Here is a 24,216-nt window from a genome sequence, read left to right on the forward strand (position 1 = left end):
TCAGCCGAAACAGAATTGTCAAAAACAATCAAAGTTTGAGTAAGCAGATAACAAGCGTCCGTTTTTATCTACCCATCTTACTTCAAAATCCGATCTGTAGTACGAAAAGAAGCCGTTGCGTCCTGACGCCTGGCGCTCAAGTCGTTTTCGATTTTTCGTTTATTCAGTGGCGATATTCGGTCGGCACCGTGTTTATATCGCCAGTATAATGGAACATATCGTGCAAATATGTTCACTTCGTGCTCGCAAAAATCAAGAAAATCTTAAACAAAATCAAAGAAGGAAAGTTTAAAAATGTAGTGATAAGCATCGGAATTTGTCTTGTTTTCACCCAGATATGGAAATATGTACGAGAGTGCCGGTCTAGTGTTTAAAGCATGCACGTGCGACTTTTGTGTCCCCGAAAAAAAATAACATGGTGCGTAAGTTACGGCATTTAGACTCCGGCTAGTGTGATTATGGCTTCTTTGAATCGCAACGAATCGTAAAAGACTAACCACAATGTCAGTTACGACAAGATGACAGGCAAAACTTTGCTCTTTTGAAGAAACCAAAAATGCCGGGAGGAAGAAGGGGCCTTGTCGCCCCACAAAACACATTTCTAGAAAACATCATCAGGAGATCGAATTCGCAACGTAAGGTTTTCCTCGAAACTTTTGCGCTGGAAAAAACAATGAAATGAAAATTTAAAAAGTGAGACGATGCAGAGGGAAGTAATTTAATTTAAGGGAGAATTAATTTTACCATTAGGGAACTCCCATGACCCAAAATGGCGGCAGGCCAATTTGTTTTTGTGGACTTGAAAAAGTGCAAAGTTTGTAGCATGTCTACACGCTACAAACAAGTGAAACGAGTCAATGTTTGATTTAAACACTCTTTAAAGACTCGTAAAAGTTGACTTTGTAGATCCATTTGTCACTTAGTAAACCATGACAAAACTTTTGATATATTTTTCATTTTTGCCGATTGTGAAGCTTAACTTTAGCGTTCGTCGACCTTGTTGTCCTTTAAACTTCACCTCAACAAAAAAAAAATTCCAATACACAAAATCGGTTTAGTTTAATCGCATTTATGCAAAGAGAAGTCGTATCAGTTGGTGTATTATAATCGATATTTGCAAATGGGTTAATAATAGTGTGTGCAAGGCAAATAATGTATCTTGGTTGATGTTGTCTAGACATTGCAGCAATGACCTTGTAAGATACCCCGCATGTGGGTTAGTAGAAACAAGGAGTATGAAAGCCGAGGTCGTACCAACTATTTATCAGGTGTCAGAAGAGCTTTCCGAGCTTTATTTAGGTTTTGGAATCGATGCTATGTGGTTGTTGAATAAAACACGGATGCATAATAAAGATTCAGAGATGGGAATGCAAATCACAAGGGAATGCACTTGCTGACGACATTCAAGATTTGTCGCGGGGAAAAACACATTGAGGGGTAATTTAAGGTGATGGAGTAAGATCATTAAGTGTGACATATTTGTTTAATGAATTTCTAGAGGAAAATGTTGTTCTCAATTTGTTATTTTTTAATGAGCTCAATTCCAAATTGCGATGATGAAGAGTTTATAAAGTTTCTCCCGGCGCATCCACCATAATTGATCACCGTTTGTTTAAAACTGAAAAGTTAGAGAGTAATATATTTATGACCACATCGTGTCTACATTTTTACGATGCAGTATTCAGTATTTACGGTTAATGTACCAATTTTACACTTATCGATTCACATGTAAAGTTATAAAATGTAAGGTTTTTAAAAATGACTCAAATTTAATACCCACTTAAACAATAAAACATCAATCAGAATACAGTTTTTAAGGTGTATTCTTTTGTTGTTTCTCTGATTTTTGTGGTAGGTATGAACAAACTTATGCTTTCTTTGAAAAGTGGCGGTTATTAGTAGAAAATTGGATAATTTGAATTGAACTTTCAGTTAATGAGTAACGAACTTTGAAAAAAGTTCAATTTTACATTGAATTACAAATTAATCTTACAAATCTTACAAATTAATTTTTATAAAGAAATCTACCTTCGTGACATTTAAGTCGGTACACGTCGTCGTGTTTGTATACTCTGCACATACAGTATGACAGGCACAGTGCCAAACAAATATTTTGTTACAAAACATACTAGGGAATCAAATACAAAATATTCAAGGTTCAAGGATAGACTTTTTTACTAAAATGCATAATTACAAAATTGTATGAGTTTTTTTTTTAATCCAGCTTTTAATTTATTGCCTGCAAACTCTATTTAGAACACAACTTTGATTATAGTGTGACTTAACAATTGTTGTTGAATAACAAATGCGGGACAATAGCCGTTTCATAATTGATCGAGAAAAGTGGGCAAAATGTGATTACAATCCCAGGAATAATGTACCTATGATTCTTATTCAGAATTTCTATTTTTAGGTGTGGCAGAGCGTTTTTACAGAATTTCGGATTGATTTAATATTATTGGTTTCAACGACATCTCAGTATTAAATTATCAAATTATTAATATTAAAGTGCATTGGAGTAATTCATTCATTAACTTATATTGCTACAATTTCACTAGTAACATTTTATGCAATACTAAACTTTATAATAAGAGATGAAATTGGTATTATTCAGTATGTTGTCAATAACTTCATGTTTTGTCACATCACCACATACGGTACTAAAATCGTAGTTTCATAAAACTTTTATTGGACGAGTCAAATGTATTAAATATTGAGATGAGATCAAAGATATTTTTCAGTTCCGCCTACCACTGTTCTTTTTGTTGACTGTAAAAGAATCTCATTTTAGAACCCACGATATTTTTCTTCTTTATGTTTCACCACTATAATCCCAACTTTGATCGATTTTTATTTTAAAAACTTTTCTCAAATAAAATATTTAGGACTAAAAAATTTTCTTGCAAATAGAATAAATCCTGACATTTATGATTGATGTTAAAATGTCCAATTTACAATAAATTCTTTATACACTTTCATATTCCAAGCGCAAACCCAACTTCATAAACGAAGAACGTAAAATAAATAATCCCAAAGTATCGCGTTTTTATTTTGCCAAGCAATAAGAAGCTGCGTCGTTGTATCAAAATAATTCGCATTTGTTTGGCATAATTTTAGAATTTTTTTATCTAGTCTAGTCAATAAAGGTTCAAAAATGGGTTGTCAAGAACAACATTTTTTACTTCAGGACTGTTTTGTAAGGGTAGTTAGGAAATAAACATATTAGAAGTTCTCGGTCCTCTGAGATGATTGGGACACCAAAATTGTAAGTTCGTTCTTTTAATTTATGCGTGTGGATCAATTAATAATTCCAAAGACGTACCAAATCGCTATCTCTTTTTAAAATTTGTAAACAGCTTTGTTCTCTCGCTACTTATTTGTACGTATTTTTTATTTTTTTTTAAATGCGATTAAAGAAACGCAGAGCTAGTGACGTACATCTTACCGCCACGTAGGTCACTTGTAATTTCATTTTTAATGGGGAAAACTGTTTTGAAGCTAATATTCATACCCCTTATATCATCATAACAATCGTAATTCAAGCCCTATAAAAATTAAAAAAAAATTGACCATTTTGTATAGCTATATGCGCTAGCAAATATTGCAATTTAAAAAAAAAAAACAGTTTTGTTGTTTTACTTTGCATTATGGTGCCTAAATTCCAAGTTCACCACAAAACTGATTGTGAGGAAATGTTGGTTGTAGATTGCAAATTGTAATGTAGGCCTCAGTTACTTGTAGAAAATCGTATTTTCGTACATACCTCTCTCCAAGAAAGTGTGGTTATGTTTTACTTCTTATATGAAAATGTTCAACTTTGAAGAAACCTTTCACTTTCGTATCTTTGTCACCAATTTATGTTGTTTTTAAGCACACAGGATGGATAAAACACTAACATTCCTCTTTCTATTTTAAAGTTTAATGTCTTATTTTCCACTAGGTATTTAGTAAAACGAAACGAAAGGGGCAAATTCTCCCTCACAGTATAGTATAAAGTACTCACAATAGTAACAATAGAAAGCCCAGAGCGCATAAAGGGCACACACATAACAGTTTCATTAAAAATAATAAGTATTAACTAAATGAATGAAAATGCAGATCGAATTAACGAACCAGTCTAAAGTGATTGGCTTATCACGTTGTTATAATGGCCGCCCTCAAACGGACCAATCAAATCATTGCATTAAATTTTGAATGAACTCAAAAATCAAAAGTGATTGGTTTTTTACATCTTTATAATGGCCGACCTTAAACTGTCCAATCACAATGCTTACAACTTTTACAATAATCTTTACGTTAATTCATTAATTTTTTTAGAGTGGGATATACAGGCTGCGCCAGAACTAACGCCCCAGAGAAAATTTTCAAGTATGGTACAGTGATGGACAGTGAATTTCGTCCACCCAATTTCCCTGACAGATTAAAAGTGTAAATTAGTCTTTAGGTTTTCCTAACCTCGTTTCAGAATTTTGATTAACGTTTGTCATGTTGACAGAATGCTCGATGCTTCTTGCTACTTTTTACCTTTGTCATTTGTAGTGGTAATTGTGGTAGTCCTTGGTATGTCCAAAAGTATAGAGCCACGTCTTTGAGACATACGTTCTTGTACCAGAATTTTTATTTTATTATGTTCGAATTTGATTAAATTTGACAATACGTATTTGAATGTCAGTTATCATGACAATAAAGCACAGACTACAGTGAATTTTTGTGAATTCACAGAAATTGGGTGGACGAAATTCACTGTCCTTCACTGTACGATACCAAGAACAAGAAAAAAATGTTTAAAAAATTCTATCTGTCAAAAAATTTTGACAATTGAAATTTTTTTATATCTATTTAATGATACTGATGATCTTGTATATGTTTTTTTTTACAATTATTTAGTAAAGGGACAAAAATTTTGCCAATAAAAGCCACAAATAACCTGGGTTCAGAGTTACAATTTAGGATACAGCTTCCTTGTTTCCTCTTTTAATAGTCTATAACAAAAAAACTTGGATAATTATTTTTCCAACAGAAATAAATAAAGTCAAAGTGCAAACTTTAAAACCTCATAACTTCGAATTTTTTATAGATAATTTTTTTTTAACATTTTTGCCATGTTCCTGGTATCTTACCTTATATGGCATTTTCCTCTAGGGCGCGAGTTCTGGCGCATCCTGTATATTTGCTAACGAAAATTTTAAACATCATTTGAGATACAAACAACACCTTTTTTCTCTAATATTGTGAAAAATTTTCTATTTACACTTTATAAACTTATAAATATGCTGCTTGTTCAGTTACTCGTAGGTTGAAAAATAAAGCATTAAATTCCAATCTAGGAAATTATCGAATGTTTAATTTGTTCAGAAACTAAAAGAGCAACGTTGAGTGTTCATAATGATGTCAATAAGTTGAACTAATGACGGTTGTAATGAAGTTTAAGAGAACGCTGAAGTGTCATGTTAGAGTTTTTGTATTCATGGCGTGGGTGAGAGACTGCTTTATTACATTGACGGTGCTTTCAAACCTCTGGTACTCAAAAATAAAAAAAAATCAGAATTGTGAAAATAATAATCACGTTTTCATCAGATAATTTTTACATTTTTTGCATTATAAATTATGAAAAATAAAAAAAAAATAGGTTGAGGTTTTTGTATTAAACCTGAATAATTTAGTAGTATTTTTTTGCATACTGATACTTGTGTAAATTGTCTGTTTTTTGTTTTATATTTATTAATAAGGTAACTCAGGATTTTAAGTGTAATTTTAAAAAATTGCCTAATAAGCATTTTATAAATTTTCTTCACTGCAGTCAGCATTTACTCGTACAATAAAAATAAAATCTGACTTCAATGCACTTTAAATATTTAAATAGTTCTAAGTACATTTTTAATTAACAATAAATATTAATAATCTGAAAGCATTAATGATTTAGTTGGGTGTTTTTATCCCGGCGCATCCACCAAAATGCATACTAATATTCTACGTGTCATTTCGCTTGAAATTGGAATTTAATCTTTGTTAAACTATTCTAACATTATCTCTCTCTTTTGAAGTGGCTTGATTACATAACACCGGTGCAAGAGCCGGTTGCATTATTTCCTCAATAATCAATCGTCGCAATTGGTTTCTGGTGACGCACTCGCTCCTTCGATCATCCACCCCATGTGCTACTTTTCCGCCCTATAAATATTTGATTTGCGTAAACCCTGGTTGTGGGACGTCAATTCATTACTCTCACCGCACATTGCAACGTGCATCTGTAAATATAAATATAACCCCTCGGTTCTATTTTTGGCGTGGTGGTGCTGTGAACGACCTCCTTCGTGTTATCCCGTTGTGTTCCGCAACCCTCTCGACTTACAGGTCGCTTCTATTTTTAGATTTGCTCCAATTTCTTTTCACGTGACAGAAAATATAGTTACATGCGAAAAATAATTATTTATTGTTATGTTCCGGATGATGGAATTTGATATTAGGTTGCTCTTGACAGAGGGGTTGCGATGCGCTAATGCTAATTTGGGTCAGGACATGGCGTGATTTCACGTGTTTATTTCATTTTTAATTGTTTCGGTTCGGTTACTGAGCCGACAGGCCTTGCCATAAATACAACAGCACCTCATCATTTTATATAAAATCAGTCTGGACGACCTGATTTAATGAATAAATTAATTTTAATTACGTGGAATTAGGTTTGTGGTAGCCAGAATCCGGGATTTTCGCAATCGATACAACTAAGTTTCTTTAGCTATGGATAACTTTTCCAATTAAAAGCTTAATTCTGTACAATTATTTCCATTTGAATCGGTATTCAGTGACAATGGATTTAGAAAGAAGATTTATCCTCTAAAAGAACTTCCAGTCATTTTAAATCAGTCTTGTGGAATTATTTATTTACAACAATTAAGTTTAAGTTATGTGCTTAAGTTTTAGTTAGATTGTGATGTAAGAAAAAAAATTGATACCAAAAATAATTTTTTACAAATAACGTATGTTTATTAGTAACGTAGAAGATTTAATGGTTACTGACTCCGTCGCCAATCTTTTAAGAAAATACAATTTAAAAATGAAAAAAGTGTTTAGATGAAGCGTCGGGATGTCTCTAGTTATTATAAAAGGCGATGCACTTTCTTTAACAGGACACTATTTTTAAAAGTCTCTTTCATCGTTTGGAAAATTTACTTTATAAATGCAGTATTCTTTTTTTAACGATTTTGTAACAATATTGAATTAATGTTTTTATTATTTTCACCGATTTTATTTATAAATGGGCAATATATAATTAGTTTTACTGATTAAAAACACCATTTTAATATAAAACTCTATTTGTATAAAATTTCAAACAATGGTATTTACAAAAGCAAACCGAATACCCGTTTACATTTAACATTTAAAAATGTTGATTTATAAAACTTTTGTTTCAAACTAAAGGTGTTTATTAATATTTATAAAGCAATTTGAAGTTTATTCCAGGTGTTTTGTAAATAAATAATTTTTAATATCAAGAAAAAGCGGTTTACGTAGGCAAAAAAGAAACAGCTTAGGTAGGTTTACTGCTGTTTTATCTCCCGTGTTTTTCGTTCTTTTAGATTTTAAAATTAGGATCTCGATAAACTTTTGGTGGCCACCAAGCGTAAATAAAAGAAGATACAAATCAAAATCGATTCCTTGAATTTTTCATCATTTTTTTTATCAACGGCTTTCACACATTTAATAAAAAATTATTTAGATTTAGCTTTCAACAAATAACAGAAAACAACAGTAAAGTTGACATTTAATCTGAGATAAGAAACAATAAACTTGACATAATAACATTGTTAGGATAATGCATTACATTCTCCACTTATTTTTCCATTACCTACTCCTAGAGCCTAACTACAATTCACTTGGTGAATAATTTATTTGATAAGCAATCTTTAAAGCGAGTTGGGGAGTATAACCAAATGCAGTAAATTATTATTCAAGTTTTTTGCGTCACGAGAGCGTCGAAAAATGGACAACAATTTGCATAAAACTTTAATTAAATTTAAAATAAATAGTTTGGAGTGATTTTTATCTAATTTTGGTTCCCCGGACAGCAAAAATGAAGGCACAGACAGACCGAATAATTCGTAAATTTTTATTGGAGCAATAAATTGGACGTATGTTTGATAAAGGCACGTCATATTCCCACAGGATGTGTGAACAAAAATAACAAACCTACCGTTTTAATTAAGCCGAGACTATTCCTCGGATAATTTATTTAGCCTTTTAATAGACTTACTGGCCTTTTGCGGTCAACAATGGAAATGTTGCAGCATTATTGCGGCATCGATGCTAATGAATCGACCCGAAATTCGATGCTTTATAGAGAAGTGTCGCCGTAAAAGTATATCATATTACTTCAAGCGAAAAACAAACTCATTTTGTTACATTAGCAGAACTGATTTGCGTGTGCACCCCCATCAAGATTGCTAAGATTACGAAATATTTCAACCCTTTGTTTAACTGCCAACCAAAAACTTGACAAAGAAAATTTTAAACAATACTTCAACAGGTAATTTAAATAACCAACATTTTCCACAAAAAAATGAACGGAAATTAAAGTTTTTGAATGATTTCATTTTTGCGTAAAAATAATTTAATAATAGAAAATTGGTTTCGTTATTAAAACGTTCTCGGGAAACATCTTTAAAAAACGAAGCTTTTAAGGAATCGATAGCTGAGTGCTGTCTTGCATTAAAAGAATGAAACCAGGTTACACACATAAAAAAGGTTCAACACAGGTTTTCTTTATTAAAACATATGTTTTGTAAAAATGTAACTGTATATTTTGGTTATTATACCTAAAAAATAAGAAAAATATCATTCACTTGATTCTTTAATTTAAAAAAAAAATGAAGTCTTTTCTATAGACTTCCAAGTCGGAAGCTTTTTCATTCTGCTTCACAATGGTATAAAGAGGTTCTACTATCAAGATGACAAGGTCTCATCGTTACAAAGCAACGTTTTAATTATCACTCCTCAAAGAACTCGATTGTCGTTTTATATATCAGTGAAAAATCGGAAAATCTTATTTTGATTTTGATAAATTAATAACCAATAACACAAAAAATTATTTGCAACTAAAATGGGTGTGAAAACAGTGTTTGATGAAGCTATATTAGGTGCGGCATTTTGTGGGAATGTAATCCAGAATGCTAATTACGCTTGTTGGGAGAGTCAGAATGCATTTACTCTACCTATCTGTTTATTAAAGTAAAGCTTTGTTTACTTGGTATCCGTAAAGTCATGCTCCATTTGAGAAGACGAGTTATTATGACCTGAGATTCCACACTAGTGACCCTAGCTACAAGTTGATGATTGATGAATATGTGCATTAAATTATGTTGTTTACATAAATGATAGAAAAAATATTTTTTTATGTGTACTGTGTGTACATTTTTTATTAATGTTGTAATTAGAACATTGCAATCAAAAGCATGTCTGCTTTGGAAAACTTCTGCTTGTTATATCTTGCTATGAGACTTTTTGTTTCTGTTGACATATCATTTATCACAGAAAGTAGATAAATTCTTGCGGAAAACTTCATGAGTTGGCTTAAATATACTTACGGATTACTAAGTTTTCTTATTACTTGTAATTTATGTTTTTATCTGATTTATAAATATTAAACATAAAAGTCATTATTAAGAAGACAGTTAAAAATGTGTGGAAGTAAATTTTTTATTGATTATTCACTTGCTTAAACATTCATGCGCTTCATAGTAGATTTAATAATATCGTAGCATTTTGTCAATGCCTATGACATTTTAAATTAAGTCGCACAATCTACCAATAACAATCAATAAGTAGATAAACGAAAAATCTAATAATTCTGTTGGATGACACTTCAGCTGAAAGAGCATTTCACTTTACTTTTATCCTGAAGGACTCCTCGGTAAAAAGCAGCTTTTGCAGACGATCAAAGCACCGTGTTTTGTAATTCGTTTTAAAATTATTGTCATGAGTTTTTTTTCGATCTCTGTGGCACTACCACGAAACTATTACAGCGGAAAGACCCGCCATGCCGTTCCAATATACCAAACAATTCAGTTTTATGTTCTACGTAAAATGGTTGTGGAGAATTTACACAATAGTACATTGTTGTTATTTTCGATGATAACGAAACTTATTTCCTTTATAAAGCAAGCGTAAAAAATAAACTAACCTCATTTTACACTAGTTTATCTTCCAATCTATGATACCATTCGAATTGAAAAATAACAAACAAATCAGAGATTTTTTTTTCAGTGGAGAGTAATAGAAATGCAATAAAGTTAGTTGACCTTACGTGTTTTCATCAAGGTCGAGCTTTGCGGTTATCTTTAGAACTCAACTTCCGGTTGCTATCGGTGAAAGCTTAGCCTATCAGCGGAATCTTGACTCGTTATATCAATACTTTAGTTGAAGTACTTGAAAATTTTAAGTGATTCCCTCTTAATCCGTTGTATTGGAAATTGTATCAAAATATTTGACTAGCTTGCTTGGGAATATTTAATCGAATGTAAACATATCGATTAAAGATGAGTTCTAAATTTTTTGTTTATTTTTTCGTTTATTTCTAGGATACTCCTAGTATTTTTACATTGATGATTTTAGGTAGAAAAGTGTAATAACGTTGTAAAAATAAACTTACTGGTTCAGTGAACGTTCTTTAAGCATTTTTCGCCGTCTGAGTGCTTCTTTTGTTGTAAAATAAAGAGTGTAAATTAGATTTTGTACGACAACTAATCTTGACAAAACAAAATTTTCCAGAACATGTTTTTTACTTTTTGAGATTTACTGAACCGAGAAATCACAGAAAGAAATTTAAAAACTTTTAAATAATGAACTTTGTTTTATCACTTTTTTTAACGTTGATGATACTTTTTATTGATTATTTTAAAGGGTTATAAAACTTTAGAAGGTACAATGCACACTCGGGTATGAACTTAAACGTGTGGTTCTGCCAAACTCCACATCAAAGGCCTGCCACAGGAAATTCTCAACTCTATACTCGCAATCGATTTTTCACAAAGATTATGCCTTTTTGTTTTGTTTAAAAATTTTATAATTATGTAAACGAATGTAAAATACTTATCCCTAAAACAAAAATAACTTTACTCTTATTGGCATTTACCGTTTTTTGAAAAAATAATAAATTTCGCTTAATAAAAATAAACGTTAGATACCATTTTTGACACAACACACAATATATTTTTATTGCTTATTATTTATTTTAAAACCGGTAATGCAGGAATAAGTTTTACATTAAGATATTATTGTGTAGTAACCCGGCGCATCCACCATTATAATCAAAAAAGCCAATTGATCGTTTAATGCAGCATAATTATTTATTGTCTTTTTGAACAAGTCATAGAAACACTTAATATTTATTAATTCTTTTAGTCCATAGCTTTGTCAAATTAAAATTAACTTGAATAAAGGCAGAGTCAACAATTTTACTGTAAAAAATGGTCTTATGAGGTGATTTCTTTATTCTTTACAAGTGATATTATTTATCTAAGGTATAAAATGATAAAATCATTTTACAGCTTCCTGTAACAAGTTGATACACGGATTCTATGATTAGATGTTTCTAACAAAAGAGAAATAACTTAATGCAATCAAAATTTTTATTTATATAACAAAAATAATAATATTAATGAATTACAACAATGTCTAATTGCATTAAGTTACCTTAAGTTGTCTTAATTCAATCGCTTAACTAGGGCCAAAAAATGTAAAGAATTTCGTTAATTACTTCACGCCTTAAAAAGAGAAATAATGTTAAAATTTCTGCATTGTCCTTGACCAAGATGCGTGCTTGAAAGCGTCACGAAACAGTAGATTAGTCCTTTTGAATGATTGTTCAAATCGTAATAAAACGGTTGAAAGTAAGAAAAATAGCAGCGGAGTATTAATCAAACCGAGACATCAATAGCAATTTCGTTTTGAACAACCATTAGTCTCTATACGATTTTTCTGCCATCTATCACCTTACATTTTCGGTTTAATTTTTGTTAATAAAACTGAAAACTGTTACAGCTGACAGCAGTTTCCTGTTGGCAAACGCACAGATAGTCGACTACCCGATAGTATATTGCAACGAGTCTTTCTGCAAGATTTCCGGTTATAATCGAGCGGAAGTCATGCAAAAATCCTGCAGGTGTGCCTTTATGTTCGGCGAACTTACCGACAAGGAGACAATCAGTAGAATAGACCACGTTCTGGAACATCAGTTGTACGATCAGTTTGAGATCCTCCTCTACAAGAAAAATAGTAAGTGTCGCTACTTTTCTTTATTGTTTAATTTTAATACAGAAATTATAATACATATATTATTGCCATTTAGCCAGTCTGTGCTTTTCTTTTTTATGATAAGGACTTAATGAAGGAATGATACAAAGTGGTACAAGTGCATTTTTATTGAGACATGCAAGGACGACACTTGGACCAATCAAAAGTAGCTAGAATTTATTATTTATTTTTGCATAACCACTCATAACATGCAATTCAGTTTCATTATTTTATAGAAAGTTTCTTCAGTCAAACGGAAATACACTTTAATTACTAAAAAGCCACGCCAAAAGCTTTTACCTAACAGCTTTGGCGCTTTATTTTCACCGTGAAATATTCCGTACAATGAAACTTTGGCGCTGGGCTTTTAAACACTGGCAAATTTTATTAATTAGCAATAAACTACGAGTATTTAACTTTATTTCTCGTGAAATGTGACTCTTAATTACATTTACATTTTAAGGAATTGTTAGAGTACACACGGTCTTAAATAAAATTACGTAGAATTAATTGTTTAAATATATATTTTATACTTAACTATAACTGTGTGTTTGCCCCGGTCCGTTCTCCTGCACCGCGCATGTTCTGTATAGAAAACAAAGGTATGTAGCTTTCAGTATTTTCTCAGAAAAATTATCAATTCAAACAATTTTGAATGGGTTTAGTATTCGATGTTTCGTTGCAACTGGCTGAATGTTGTCATGTTTAGTGAAAATTTAGTTGCTTATATAATTAAAATGGACACGTTTGCATGATCTGAACACCTTTCAAGTAGGGAGGATCCAGAATTATAAAAAAAATATTTTATTTATTATGGTGGTTGTGAAAAGGGGTGTGTAGAGCGGTGTTACAACCTCCGATAATACCCTTAGTTTATGGTAGTTTCTTCACATCACTTTTCACTCAGTTCGAAATGTAATTGTACCCTGAATAATGTGGTAAAATTGTCGATCTATGCTTTTTCGTTATTTTTACTCGCCTTTTATTTTATTCACTTCATGTCAGTTCGCTTAATGTTAAATAAATGTGTAGCGTTGGCATATTCTGCATTGTTGTTTCTTGGAAAATGTAGCTAATTCTGATCAATCTAGGCGCCGACTTATACAAATCTTTACAATATCACTTTTTTTTATTTATTTTTTATTTACAAAACAAACAATACAAATTTTAACTTGTTATATTTTATTTCAAATTCTATTATTGACGCACAAGGATAATAATCTTGCTTATTCAAATCACTGGTTATTTTGATTTTATATTATTATGCTATCTTCAAATTATTTTTTGTTTTTCTAAAACATGCAGTTTTTACTACTTTTTAATAATCTTTTAGCGTTGCAGTTTTTAAAAATAAACAAATCAAAACATATCATACAATTTTGGGCAGTTAAACTCAATTTTAAAACGAAACTATCAGCTATTTTTCTTCATCACAAATTAAGTTTACTTTTCTCCGGCTTTGACCCTTGAGTTAAGTAAACACAGTGTCATTGTACTTACAGTGCACTTCTTGCAATATCTCGCCTTTGGATCGATTTTCGGATTTATCGCTTCTGACAAGTTATAACAACGAAACCCCTGTCAGTTTTAATGTTGGCGCCTATGGTTAAAGTAAACATAAGCTTGGTAATAAATACGAAGCAGGAAACTACGTCGATATTGTTGGCAACAATAACGAGCCGTTGATAATTCGGACGTAAATTGCATTTACGATGGCATTGAGTTTTGGTGGATGCGCCAGGATAAATATTTTATTATTTACACCGAAACTCTCACCATCGATAATCTATAAAAATGCTGAATTATTGAAATTGCAGTTACATCCATAAAAAAATCACTTTCTAGTTCTGAAACTGCAAAGCAATCTCAAGGCTTTTCGCTTGTTTGTGAATCTTGGTCTAAATAATGTACAATCGTGTGCAAAAAAGACTTGATAAATAATTCAAGAGCGCTCGTTGAATAAGAAAGAGAAGACAAATAAACATGTTTAAATTCGAATTGGAGTAATTAAAACGTTAAAAACTTGGTTTAAATATATGTTAATTTACAGGTTAAAAAGCACTGATTAAAAATATTTTTTTATTTTTTTTCTACAGGCACTCCAGAAGGTATGTAGTTACAATAATTTCTCACATTTTCAGGCTATAAAATTTCCCTAATTCTTCTGTAACATTTACGCTTTGTAGAATTTGAATCTTTTTCAGTTTACTTTTCTTTTAGACATTTCTCTTTACGACGAGATTTTTCCTTAAACTTTCACTCTAACTATCGCTTTTTGCAAACCATTCTCTGGATGTAACTTTCAAGAGAAAAAACCGAAAAAATTTAAAAAGGCTTTAGATAACTTTTGCATGTTTTTTTCGATAAGACAATAACAACAAATTTCAATAATTATATTAAGCATGTTGTAAATAATTATTGTTGCTAGTTCTTAGCATGAAGCTGAGGCAACAAAATTGATAAATCGCGCTTGCTGCCGCATCAGGCAAGACGAATAGTTTGGTATGGTTTGGTTAACCTTCTTAATAAAAACTGGCAACCGGAACTAAAATTAATGAAATTAAGCCACGCTTTTTAATCTCTGTTTACACCTAATTGCAACCCTACTTTGTATTCCTCAGTGAAACACAAGTTCATTCGCTAAAAAATTGATAATCAATTTGAAATGAGTGCACTTGTGGAATTTTAACGTACATATTGTGAGCGGCATTTCACATCCATGTTTGCTAACAGGCATTTGGTATTCATCCCTCGAGATCATGCCTCCCAACAAAATGTAATTTTTTCATTCCGGAAACGTAAAGAATATGCTATCAGATGGGTAATTTGGTTATTTTACGTTTCGTTTATTGCCGTTCTATTGACTTTGTATTTAATTATTTGCGACACAAAAGTGCACTGGAAAATCTCGTTCAAGGAATCTATGAAAAAATCTGATCGTTATGCGCATTGCGTGATTCACGCACATTATTTGTTTTTTCTTCTCAGAATAATATTAGGTTTAATCCTTTAAAAGGATAGTTCATGCAACGGAACCATAAAGGAAGTTTTAGAAATGTCATATTCTAACCGCTGCTTGCTGATTAGCTAAATCAAATTATAATATTAATCTGTATTTACTCTAAAAAAGGCTTACAAAACAAGTAATGATTCTGTCCTTGAAATTTATTATTCATGATGCTTTGATAAATTGCTAAGGTCAACCAAATCAATGATTTCATTCACAAAGGTAACAAAAATTCTCACATTTTAAGATTATCTTAATTATTGTTTAGTTCACTTGCATCTTAGCTTTTTATTTATTTTGTACATATATACAAATATTGGCTTAATTAGTGTATTTAAATGATTGTTTACTTTAAACACTGTTTGATTAAAATTATTTTTAACTAAATTTCTATTTAAGATGCGGCTTGCATATACAATAAGGAGACAGAAAGAATGATAAGTAATTTTTCCTATTCTTAACTAGTTAATTAGTAGAAATTTATAACTTAATTTTGTATTATTGTATTTCAAAATTTTAAATTTACTTTTCTAAACCAGCTTCTTAGTGACTTTAAGCATGAATGTAAATTTTGAAGTCTCTTCTCTTCTTTTTTATATTGTGTTTGTGTGATGCAACATTTAATCAAAAACTAAAATGATACCCCAAAGGCATTGAAATTGCTCCTTTATTCAAAATTTATCACCCGTGTGATGTATTCAAAACAGTACAAATCAATTAGAAACAAACATGCATTGACATACGCTTGGAATATACATAAATAATATGGATTTTCGTTCACATACGTTATATTTTTGACCATATATTTAAATTATTAATTCGTCTTTTTACTGGAACATAATTCTTCTAAAGTGGATATCTATCGATTTTGCAGTTAGTGGAGTGCTAATGTAATCGCATAAGAGAATAAATCAAGGATTTTTGCAGGTCGTTAAGATTTTTATGGTGTTTTGCAAGAATAACAACACGTACTTAGTTGCAACTTTAGAGTTTGGTTTTTAGCATGTTTCATACATAGTATTAAGTAGAAATGGAATGTAAATGTAAAACTGGATTATTCATCAAATTCAATGCGCGAATGTACAAATTCTTGCTTAGTTTTCACACATAAAATATAATTTTAACGATGGAATTTTGATTTCTATTACTTTGAAAGGCGTCGCCGTACGTATGAGTATATTTTGGGAATACCTCTGTTAATTAGGAATGCTGCCGTAAATTTAGTTAAATTAATATCCAAGTTGTGTTAATTATTCTGAAGTTTCAAATTTCCCAAACCCGGCATGAGATTAATGTCGAAATATTTTGCCTGATTTGTCGATGTTTTCGTACCTTGAATTTGAATTTTTAATATTTTTTGTGTTCTCTCTGATGTAATAAAGCACCCTAAACTTATTAAAATGACAATTTTTAATAAGTTTCAAAGACAAATCTCCAAATTAAAGTTTACACAGCACGAAAAGCTACACAACCAGCTAGTTAATAGAGTAGTTTTAAATTGTAGTATTTACAGCTTTAATAGTTTGGCAGCTTAAAACAGAAAGCAAAACAGTATTGTAAAAATCAAGTTAGGGTTGAAATGTTTGTGTTTTAAACGGAAGCTTATCTGTTTTAGAAACACCATTATGGCTACTCCTGCAGATCTCTCCCATAAAGAACGAACGAGATTTGGTCGTTTTGTTCCTTTTAACATTTCGGGACATAACGGCCTTGAAACAGCCTATCGAAACGGACGATACCAAAGGAGGTAATTCATCGAAATTGCTTGGGAAAAAATTGAATATTTCAGCTTTAGGTTTATCCAAGTTTGCGAAATTGGCTCGTTCTGTGACTCGAAGTCGGTCCGTTTTAGTGTCTCAGTTTTCCTCTCATCTACCCAACTTGAAAGACACCACGAAGCAGTCACACCTGGCACAAGTCAGTCAAATCTACCAAAAATGAAACTTCATTGATTGCATTTTCGTTCCATGCTGCTTGGGATTTTGTTTCTGTTTTATTTTTGTTTAGATGATGAGTTTAAGTGCAGATATAATGCCGCAATATCGCCAGGAAGCCCCGAAGACTCCGCCCCATATCTTACTCCATTATTGCGCTTTCAAGGCCATCTGGGACTGGATCATCCTATGTCTAACGTTCTATACGGCCATTATGGTCCCTTACAATGTGGCTTTCAAGAACAAAACTTCCGAAGATGTGTCTCTGCTAGTTGTGGATTCCATCGTTGATGTGATATTCTTCATTGATATTGTTTTGAACTTTCACACGACTTTTGTTGGACCTGGCGGGGAAGTCGTTTCCGATCCTAAAGTTATCAGGATGAACTACTTAAAGAGTTGGTTCATCATCGATTTGTTGAGCTGTCTGCCTTACGATGTTTTCAACGCCTTTGATCATGACGAGGACGTAAGTAGATTACAATTTTTTACAATATCTACTTCAACTTTTACGATAACCACCGATCAAGTGCCCTAATCGCAAAATGCGATTTTTCCAGAGACACTTAAAACTCTCTTCAAATATCAACACCTGTTAAGACTAAACTTCACACTTGCGTAATTCACATTCAGTATCAAGCATAAATAACAAATCGCTTTGTTTACTTAGACACGTATAGAAGCGAGCTCCCTGAGGGACAAGACAAGACTTTTTTTCTAAATTACGTACTTGATAAACGATTTTGTAGAAGAGAGCGAAAAAGCTCCTCACATTTCAGGAGTCGAGGTGTAGAACAATTTATTACTCCAGAAGTAATCGAGAAAGACTAGCGTTTACTTTCTCACAAAAAGTTGATGTTGATTTCTTCAGAAAAGAAAAATAATTTTACCAGTTGGACATAAAAGCTTTAGTTCGTGTTTTGCGAAAGCTCCAACTCTTAAAGTGCATGTCTCTTGCTTATGTGTCATGTATTTATTTCACAGCCGATATTTTAGTATTTTTATTTTGTGTTTCTCTCCACAAGACCAGTACTAACATTATTTACGTTCAGTTATTTCAGGTTTTATATTATATACCATATTTTGCTAAGTTTAATTAATTATTTTGTTAAATTTTTGTTTTTGATATATTACTTGGTATTTTATTATATCATAATTTTCTAGTGTAGCTTAGATTTGGTGTAAAATAGAGAGCATCTAATAAAAATAAATTTACCGACAAATTAATCAAGAAGTGTTTTCGTTCTAGAGCAAGTCGAGTTAAAAGAGACTTAAATTCTTCACGAAAAACTCATTAATCAGGTAACGCTGTTTCAAAAAAGCCATAAACTGAAATGTGTTTAAGTTCCTTCAACAATGTATTATCTCAACTTTTAATTTTCAGAACTCATTACGGGTGATTAAGGGCCAACTTATAATTTTTATCTCTTACAATATGAAATATAAAAACTTTGCTTTCTTTGCAAAAACTAGTTTAAAAGATTTCTGTCAATGTAAACTTGATGGTCTGTGCCATTTTCAGGGCATTGGCAGCCTCTTCAGCGCCCTGAAAGTAGTAAGATTGTTACGATTGGGTCGTGTTGTCCGTAAACTGGATCGGTACTTGGAATACGGAGCTGCAATGCTCATCCTGCTTTTGTGCTTTTATATGTTGGTGGCACATTGGCTGGCTTGCATATGGTACTCCATAGGACGCTCGGACGCTGATAATGGTGTCCAGTATAGTTGGCTCTGGAAACTGGCGAATATAACGCAAAGTCCTTATTCGTACGTGTGGCCAAATGACACCAATACGCCAGAACTAATAAATGGTCCCTCGAGGAAGACCATGTATGTGACGGCGTTGTATTTCACCATGACTTGTATGACCTCGGTGGGATTCGGAAACGTGGCTGCCGAAACGGACAACGAGAGGATTTTCACTATTTGCATGATGATCATTGCTGGTAATTTTTTGCTTGTTGTTTTATAATCAACTAGTGATTGCAATTTTGAACGCACACTAAAGTCAGCATATTGCAAAATTTGAATCAACCATTCCTAATTTGTACGACAATAAAAGTTTCCTTATATATTTTAAAGTGCGGAATAAATTTTAAAGTATAATAAAGTGAATAATATGTCACAAGACGCCAAAGTTGGTAAATTAAGAGATAGAAATTATTTCCTACCGTGATGTTAGAAACTTAAGTAGCAATAATTCTTCTAACTTTTTCTTGCATTCGGTACAATTGCAACTTTTCATATTTATGTTGATGAAATTTAATAAACCGAAACCTAAACAAAAGATTTTTTAGCTCTAGTTTCAGTCATCGGTTTGATTAATACGAAGAAAAAAGTGTTTCCTGCTAATATCAATATTTGACATTTCACTGCTGCAGTGAAATAATGTTTGCAGATCTTTTTCTTTACATTTTGGAATGAATGTTTCAATTCTCATGATGTACGAGGATAGTAAACGTCCTCATAAAGTAAAGTCAACTTTCTCATTGTATTATAATCCAAATTAAATGACAAATATTTGCTTAGTCTTCAAGTATCTACCAAAGGTACATTTAGCGTTGAAATAATCGTTGACACCTTTAAAACTACAACTAATTTCATTTGTTTTCCAAAAACAATAATCAGTGAAACATGGAAAGCACACACTAAAATTTTATTTTTGGCTTGATTCCAGTCAATTTTTCAGTATTTATTGGCTCAAATAAAGAATCCCCCCTGCATTCTATCTGTTTTAATTTGATTAAAATAATTTTGGCATTTCATTTCATTAATTAAATGATAATCAAAGATCAGTTTTCGTTGCATCTCAAACTTAAACCCCACTTTTGCAGCTCTTTTGTATGCAACAATCTTCGGTCACGTGACGACAATAATTCAGCAGATGACTTCAGCCACGGCTAAATACCACGACATGCTGAACAACGTAAGGGAGTTCATGAAACTCCACGAAGTCCCTAAAGCCTTGTCAGAACGAGTAATGGATTATGTCGTTTCAACATGGGCTATGACCAAAGGGCTCGATCAAGACAAGGTACTACACTATTTCATTCTCTACACGCCCTTTTTCGGCCGAATCAATTTAATCCCAATCGACTATTTTCTTGTTTTGACATGAACAATTGCCTTGTTTGCTATCATTGAAATGCAGATTCACTTTATTGCTATTCAGGCCAAATATTTTCTCTCTCTAAAGGAAAAATTTTAATTTTTGATAAGAGACTTGTTTAAACGACTCGAAAACAAAGTTTATTACAAGGCGCGTATTGTTACCATATGCTGCCTTTTAATAAGCAACAAACCGCTTGCCTTAACACTTCGGTGGTTTAATCTGAAATTTTTTGTAGGTATTGAATTTTTGTCCTAAGGACATGAAGGCTGATATTTGCGTCCATTTAAATCGAAAAGTGTTCAACGAGCATCCAGCTTTTCGCCTAGCTTCTGATGGATGTCTCCGTGCGTTAGCAATGCATTTCACAATGTCTCATTCGGCTCCCGGTGACCTTCTTTATCACACTGGAGAGTCCATCGATTCACTTTGTTTCATTGTCACTGGATCACTTGAAGTGATACAAGATGACGAAGTGGTAGCAATTTTAGGTGAGATTTGATTACAAAGAAAGCATTTATGTAATCTTTTTTTCAGGTAAAGGCGACGTTTTCGGTGACTCCTTTTGGAAGGATAACGCTGTAGGACAGTCCGCGGCAAATGTGCGTGCTTTAACATACTGTGATTTACATACGATAAAAAGGGACAAGCTTTTAGAAGTGTTGGACTTTTATCAAGCTTTCGCAAATAGCTTCGCTAGAAATTTAATCTTAACATACAACCTAAGGCATCGTTTGATATTCCGAAAAGTCGCGGATGTCAAAAGAGAGAAAGAACTGGCAGAAAGGAGAAAAAACGAGCCGCAATTAGACCAAAACCAGGATCACCTCGTTCGCAAAATTTTCTCCAAATTTAGAAGAGATAGAAGCCAACAACAATCTACTGCAAACTCTCAACACTCATCCGATGTTGAAAAAGGCGAAGAGTCTGGTGATAAAGCCATGACACGTGTAATGTCAACGACGAAATTGTCATCAGTGGCGGAAAAAGACGACAGTAGTGGTGGTGGTGTCAAAACAACAGTTGCCAGACCTGCAGCAGGTCGAGCAAGCAAGTGGGGCCGACTCCTAGGATCGGCAAGTCTCGACTCAGGATCAGAAAGTTCAACTCCAGCTCAGCAAGCCTTCACTAGAAGTCTCAGTGCTAAGGACACGATGAAAGAGCGACCGAGTTCCTCATCTTCGGGTAGTTCAGGGAGTCAACCAACTCCAGGTTCCGGCAATAAAGTTTTCCCCAAGTTACAAAAAGTTTCAACAAATTCGTCACCCGGAATCACTCGACAGGACACAATCGAGGAAATGGTAGAAGTTGAGCCGCAACACCACCACTCCCGGAATTTATCCCTAAGAAAGATGCAGAGTTATGATTGTGGTTTGAGGGATCCTTCGACTGCTTCAATGTACCAAACGCCGCTGCCAGACCCTATAGCACCTCCTGAATACAAGGAGTTGATGACAAACTTGATGGATTTTAAAGTTGACGTTAAGTTGGAGATTCAGAGACTTAACCAGAAGATGAACAGGATGGAAGAGTTGCTGACGGAGTTGGTTAAGCGGATAACTCCTGAAAGTGGTTCAAGTTCACCTCAGGGCGATTCTGAACCTAAACCAAAGTCTTCCAGTGCCGGCTCAGGACCGGAAAGACCTACCGAACTCATGCCTCGACCTAGTACGTCCGAAGGAACGGGATTAGGGCCTATTATTTTACGAAAAAGGCGTTCGAAAACTCGGATTAAAGGTACGGCGCCTCAAATCCCTACCCCTAGTAGTGGGAAAGTTACATCTCCTGAAAGTTCAGCAACGAGTCCAACCGAAACAACCAAAATGCTGGATGAGCCAGTGCTCACGCCGTCCTCTCGCAAACCTAAGGACTTTCTTTAGCAAATTTTAGTGATTTTTTATAGGATAGTTTCGCCTGCCACTAAGAGTAGATTTCGTTTCGCCTTAATTTGAACAGCAGGGCTGTCAAGTCGCATTAGATTCTATTGTACAAATCAAATTGATCACATTTCACCTAGAATTCATCTTTGAAGCATGTTTTATTGTTTTCTAATAATATGTAAATAACAGGAATTTAACGATAGCTTAAATAATTACAAAAACGGCCATAATCTCACGTCTGTCATTAAATTAATGATTAGCATTACATGGATTTTTGGCCACACTTGCCTTGTGCTCTATAACTAAGAGCTTTTATAGTAGTTTGTAAAACTCACGCTACTAGCGCTCTATATTTATAAACACCAAAAGTAATATTGCAAAAGTAAAGAGAAGTTTAAATTTGTTTTCAATGAAGAAAGAAATATTTAACCGAACTTTAAACTTCTCAACTATAGGATTGTAAATTATTCAAGATATAAATTTAAGAAATTTATCTCCAGATTGTACAGAATTTTGCCAGCAACTTTAACAGTTTCATTGTTAAGTTTAGAGATATAATTACAGTTTTTATTGTTACAAAATGAATTGTATTGTTGATATTTTACAACGAAAACATTATTTGTATCTTAGAGTTTTACGTTGTTGCTGGTAACATATATCATTAGCAATATACTACTCCTACTTATTTCTAAACAAAGTTTCTTTAAAAGAAATGAAACGTTAAATAAGATAAAATGTACATTTCTATATTCAATTAGGAGTATTCAAATGTCCAGCTAATCTAAAGTGATTTGTTACGTTTTTGTTTTTCCAATATTTATTGTTATTGATTTTACGTCACTTTTAATAAAGTGAAACCACTTATAGTGCTCTGCAAAAATACATTTCAATGAAAAATAAAATTATTTCCTCCAAAATCAGAATATCAAATAACAAATGTAAGAAAGCACTAATTTTGCTCATACGTGTATCATCATTAATATTCTTATTTGAAATCGTTTTTTGCTTTCGGACTTACCGCAGCGGGAACATATTTATTATAATAAATTTTTATTGTACTGTTGAAGCAATAAAGACAATTGAAAATACACAGCCAAATCGAGTTTTAGTCATTTTCTCCCATCTAACTTTGTAAACAGACTTATTACAGGAAAAAATAATTAAAAATGAAAAATTTGTGATAATGTATTTTAGACAAAGAAATCTAAACCATTTATTTGGGTTTCTTGCATGCTACTTTAAGCTACCATCGTGCAGATGGCGCACAATATTCTCTTGTTTCTCTTCCGAGATAATAATTTAATGCCTTTCACGACCTTACAACTAATGATTTATGATCATGATCCTCATAATAATGGTAATATGAATTTAAAATCATTGATTACGGTTTACTACTTTATTGTTTTTTGAGTAGTTGTTTACCGGCATGGTAATAATAATTAAAAAAACAGTTAAAAAGAAGACATTAATTTGGTCTTTAAATAACTTTCTTGCAACCAATTTCTGGTCCAAATTAAATCTAAATAAATTATGTAGCAACTAATGAATGCAGATTTAATTAAAACCTTCTAAAGGGTTTATTATAGCCGCAGATAAAAAAAGCATCTGGAAATTAGCCAAGTATTTAAATTTCTGTAAATGAGAATAATTCTAACGAAGTATCTCCCGTTACCTGATAGAATAATAAAATGAGCGTCTCTCCTGTTTTTTTTTTCCGCAGGATTTAGTAGAGATTATTCCGGTCTATAAGAAACAAAAATGTTCGCTCAATTTTGGAGAATAGGAAGTAAAGTATGCAGTTTGTTAGCGACGTCACGTATGTCTCTGACCAATTTTAAACAACCAGCTCAACCTACTTTCACTAAAGTGCTCGCTAGTGCGTAACGTTAAACTTTAATTAAGAATTTGAACAATAATTAAATTTAATGAACCAACACAAAAATTCGAGTTCAAGTGCCTAAGTCAAGTCGAAATTTTCAGTAGAAATAGATGAGCTGT

At 32.5% G+C, this 24,216-nt stretch overlaps 1 protein-coding gene across 4 annotated transcripts; it reads left to right on the forward strand.

The window, feature by feature from the left end:
- Positions 1–180: 180 nt before the first annotated feature.
- LOC123005697 (potassium voltage-gated channel protein eag) lies at positions 181–23,306 on the forward strand. 4 transcript variants are annotated; one of them, XM_044399563.1, is made up of 10 exons: positions 181–635; positions 12,037–12,270; positions 12,882–12,890; positions 16,911–17,042; positions 17,091–17,212; positions 17,303–17,698; positions 18,752–19,175; positions 20,064–20,263; positions 20,577–20,829; positions 20,876–23,306. In XM_044399563.1, exons 1-10 carry the CDS (start codon positions 557–559, stop codon positions 22,216–22,218), a joined length of 3,192 nt encoding a protein of 1,063 aa, XP_044255498.1. In that variant the 5' UTR covers positions 181–556; the 3' UTR covers positions 22,219–23,306. The 4 variants fall into 4 exon arrangements, with proteins under 4 accessions (XP_044255498.1, XP_044255497.1, XP_044255500.1 ...); XM_044399562.1 differs by lacking the exon at positions 12,882–12,890 and adding an exon at positions 14,385–14,396; XM_044399565.1 differs by lacking the exon at positions 12,882–12,890.
- Positions 23,307–24,216: the final 910 nt, after the last annotated feature.

Source organism: Tribolium madens, unplaced genomic scaffold (genome assembly GCF_015345945.1).
Source record: "Tribolium madens isolate multiple individuals breed KSU strain unplaced genomic scaffold, Tmad_KSU_1.1 Scaffold_20;HRSCAF=117;Tcas5.2_LG4, whole genome shotgun sequence".
Classification (NCBI taxonomy): Eukaryota; Metazoa; Arthropoda; class Insecta; order Coleoptera; family Tenebrionidae; genus Tribolium; species Tribolium madens.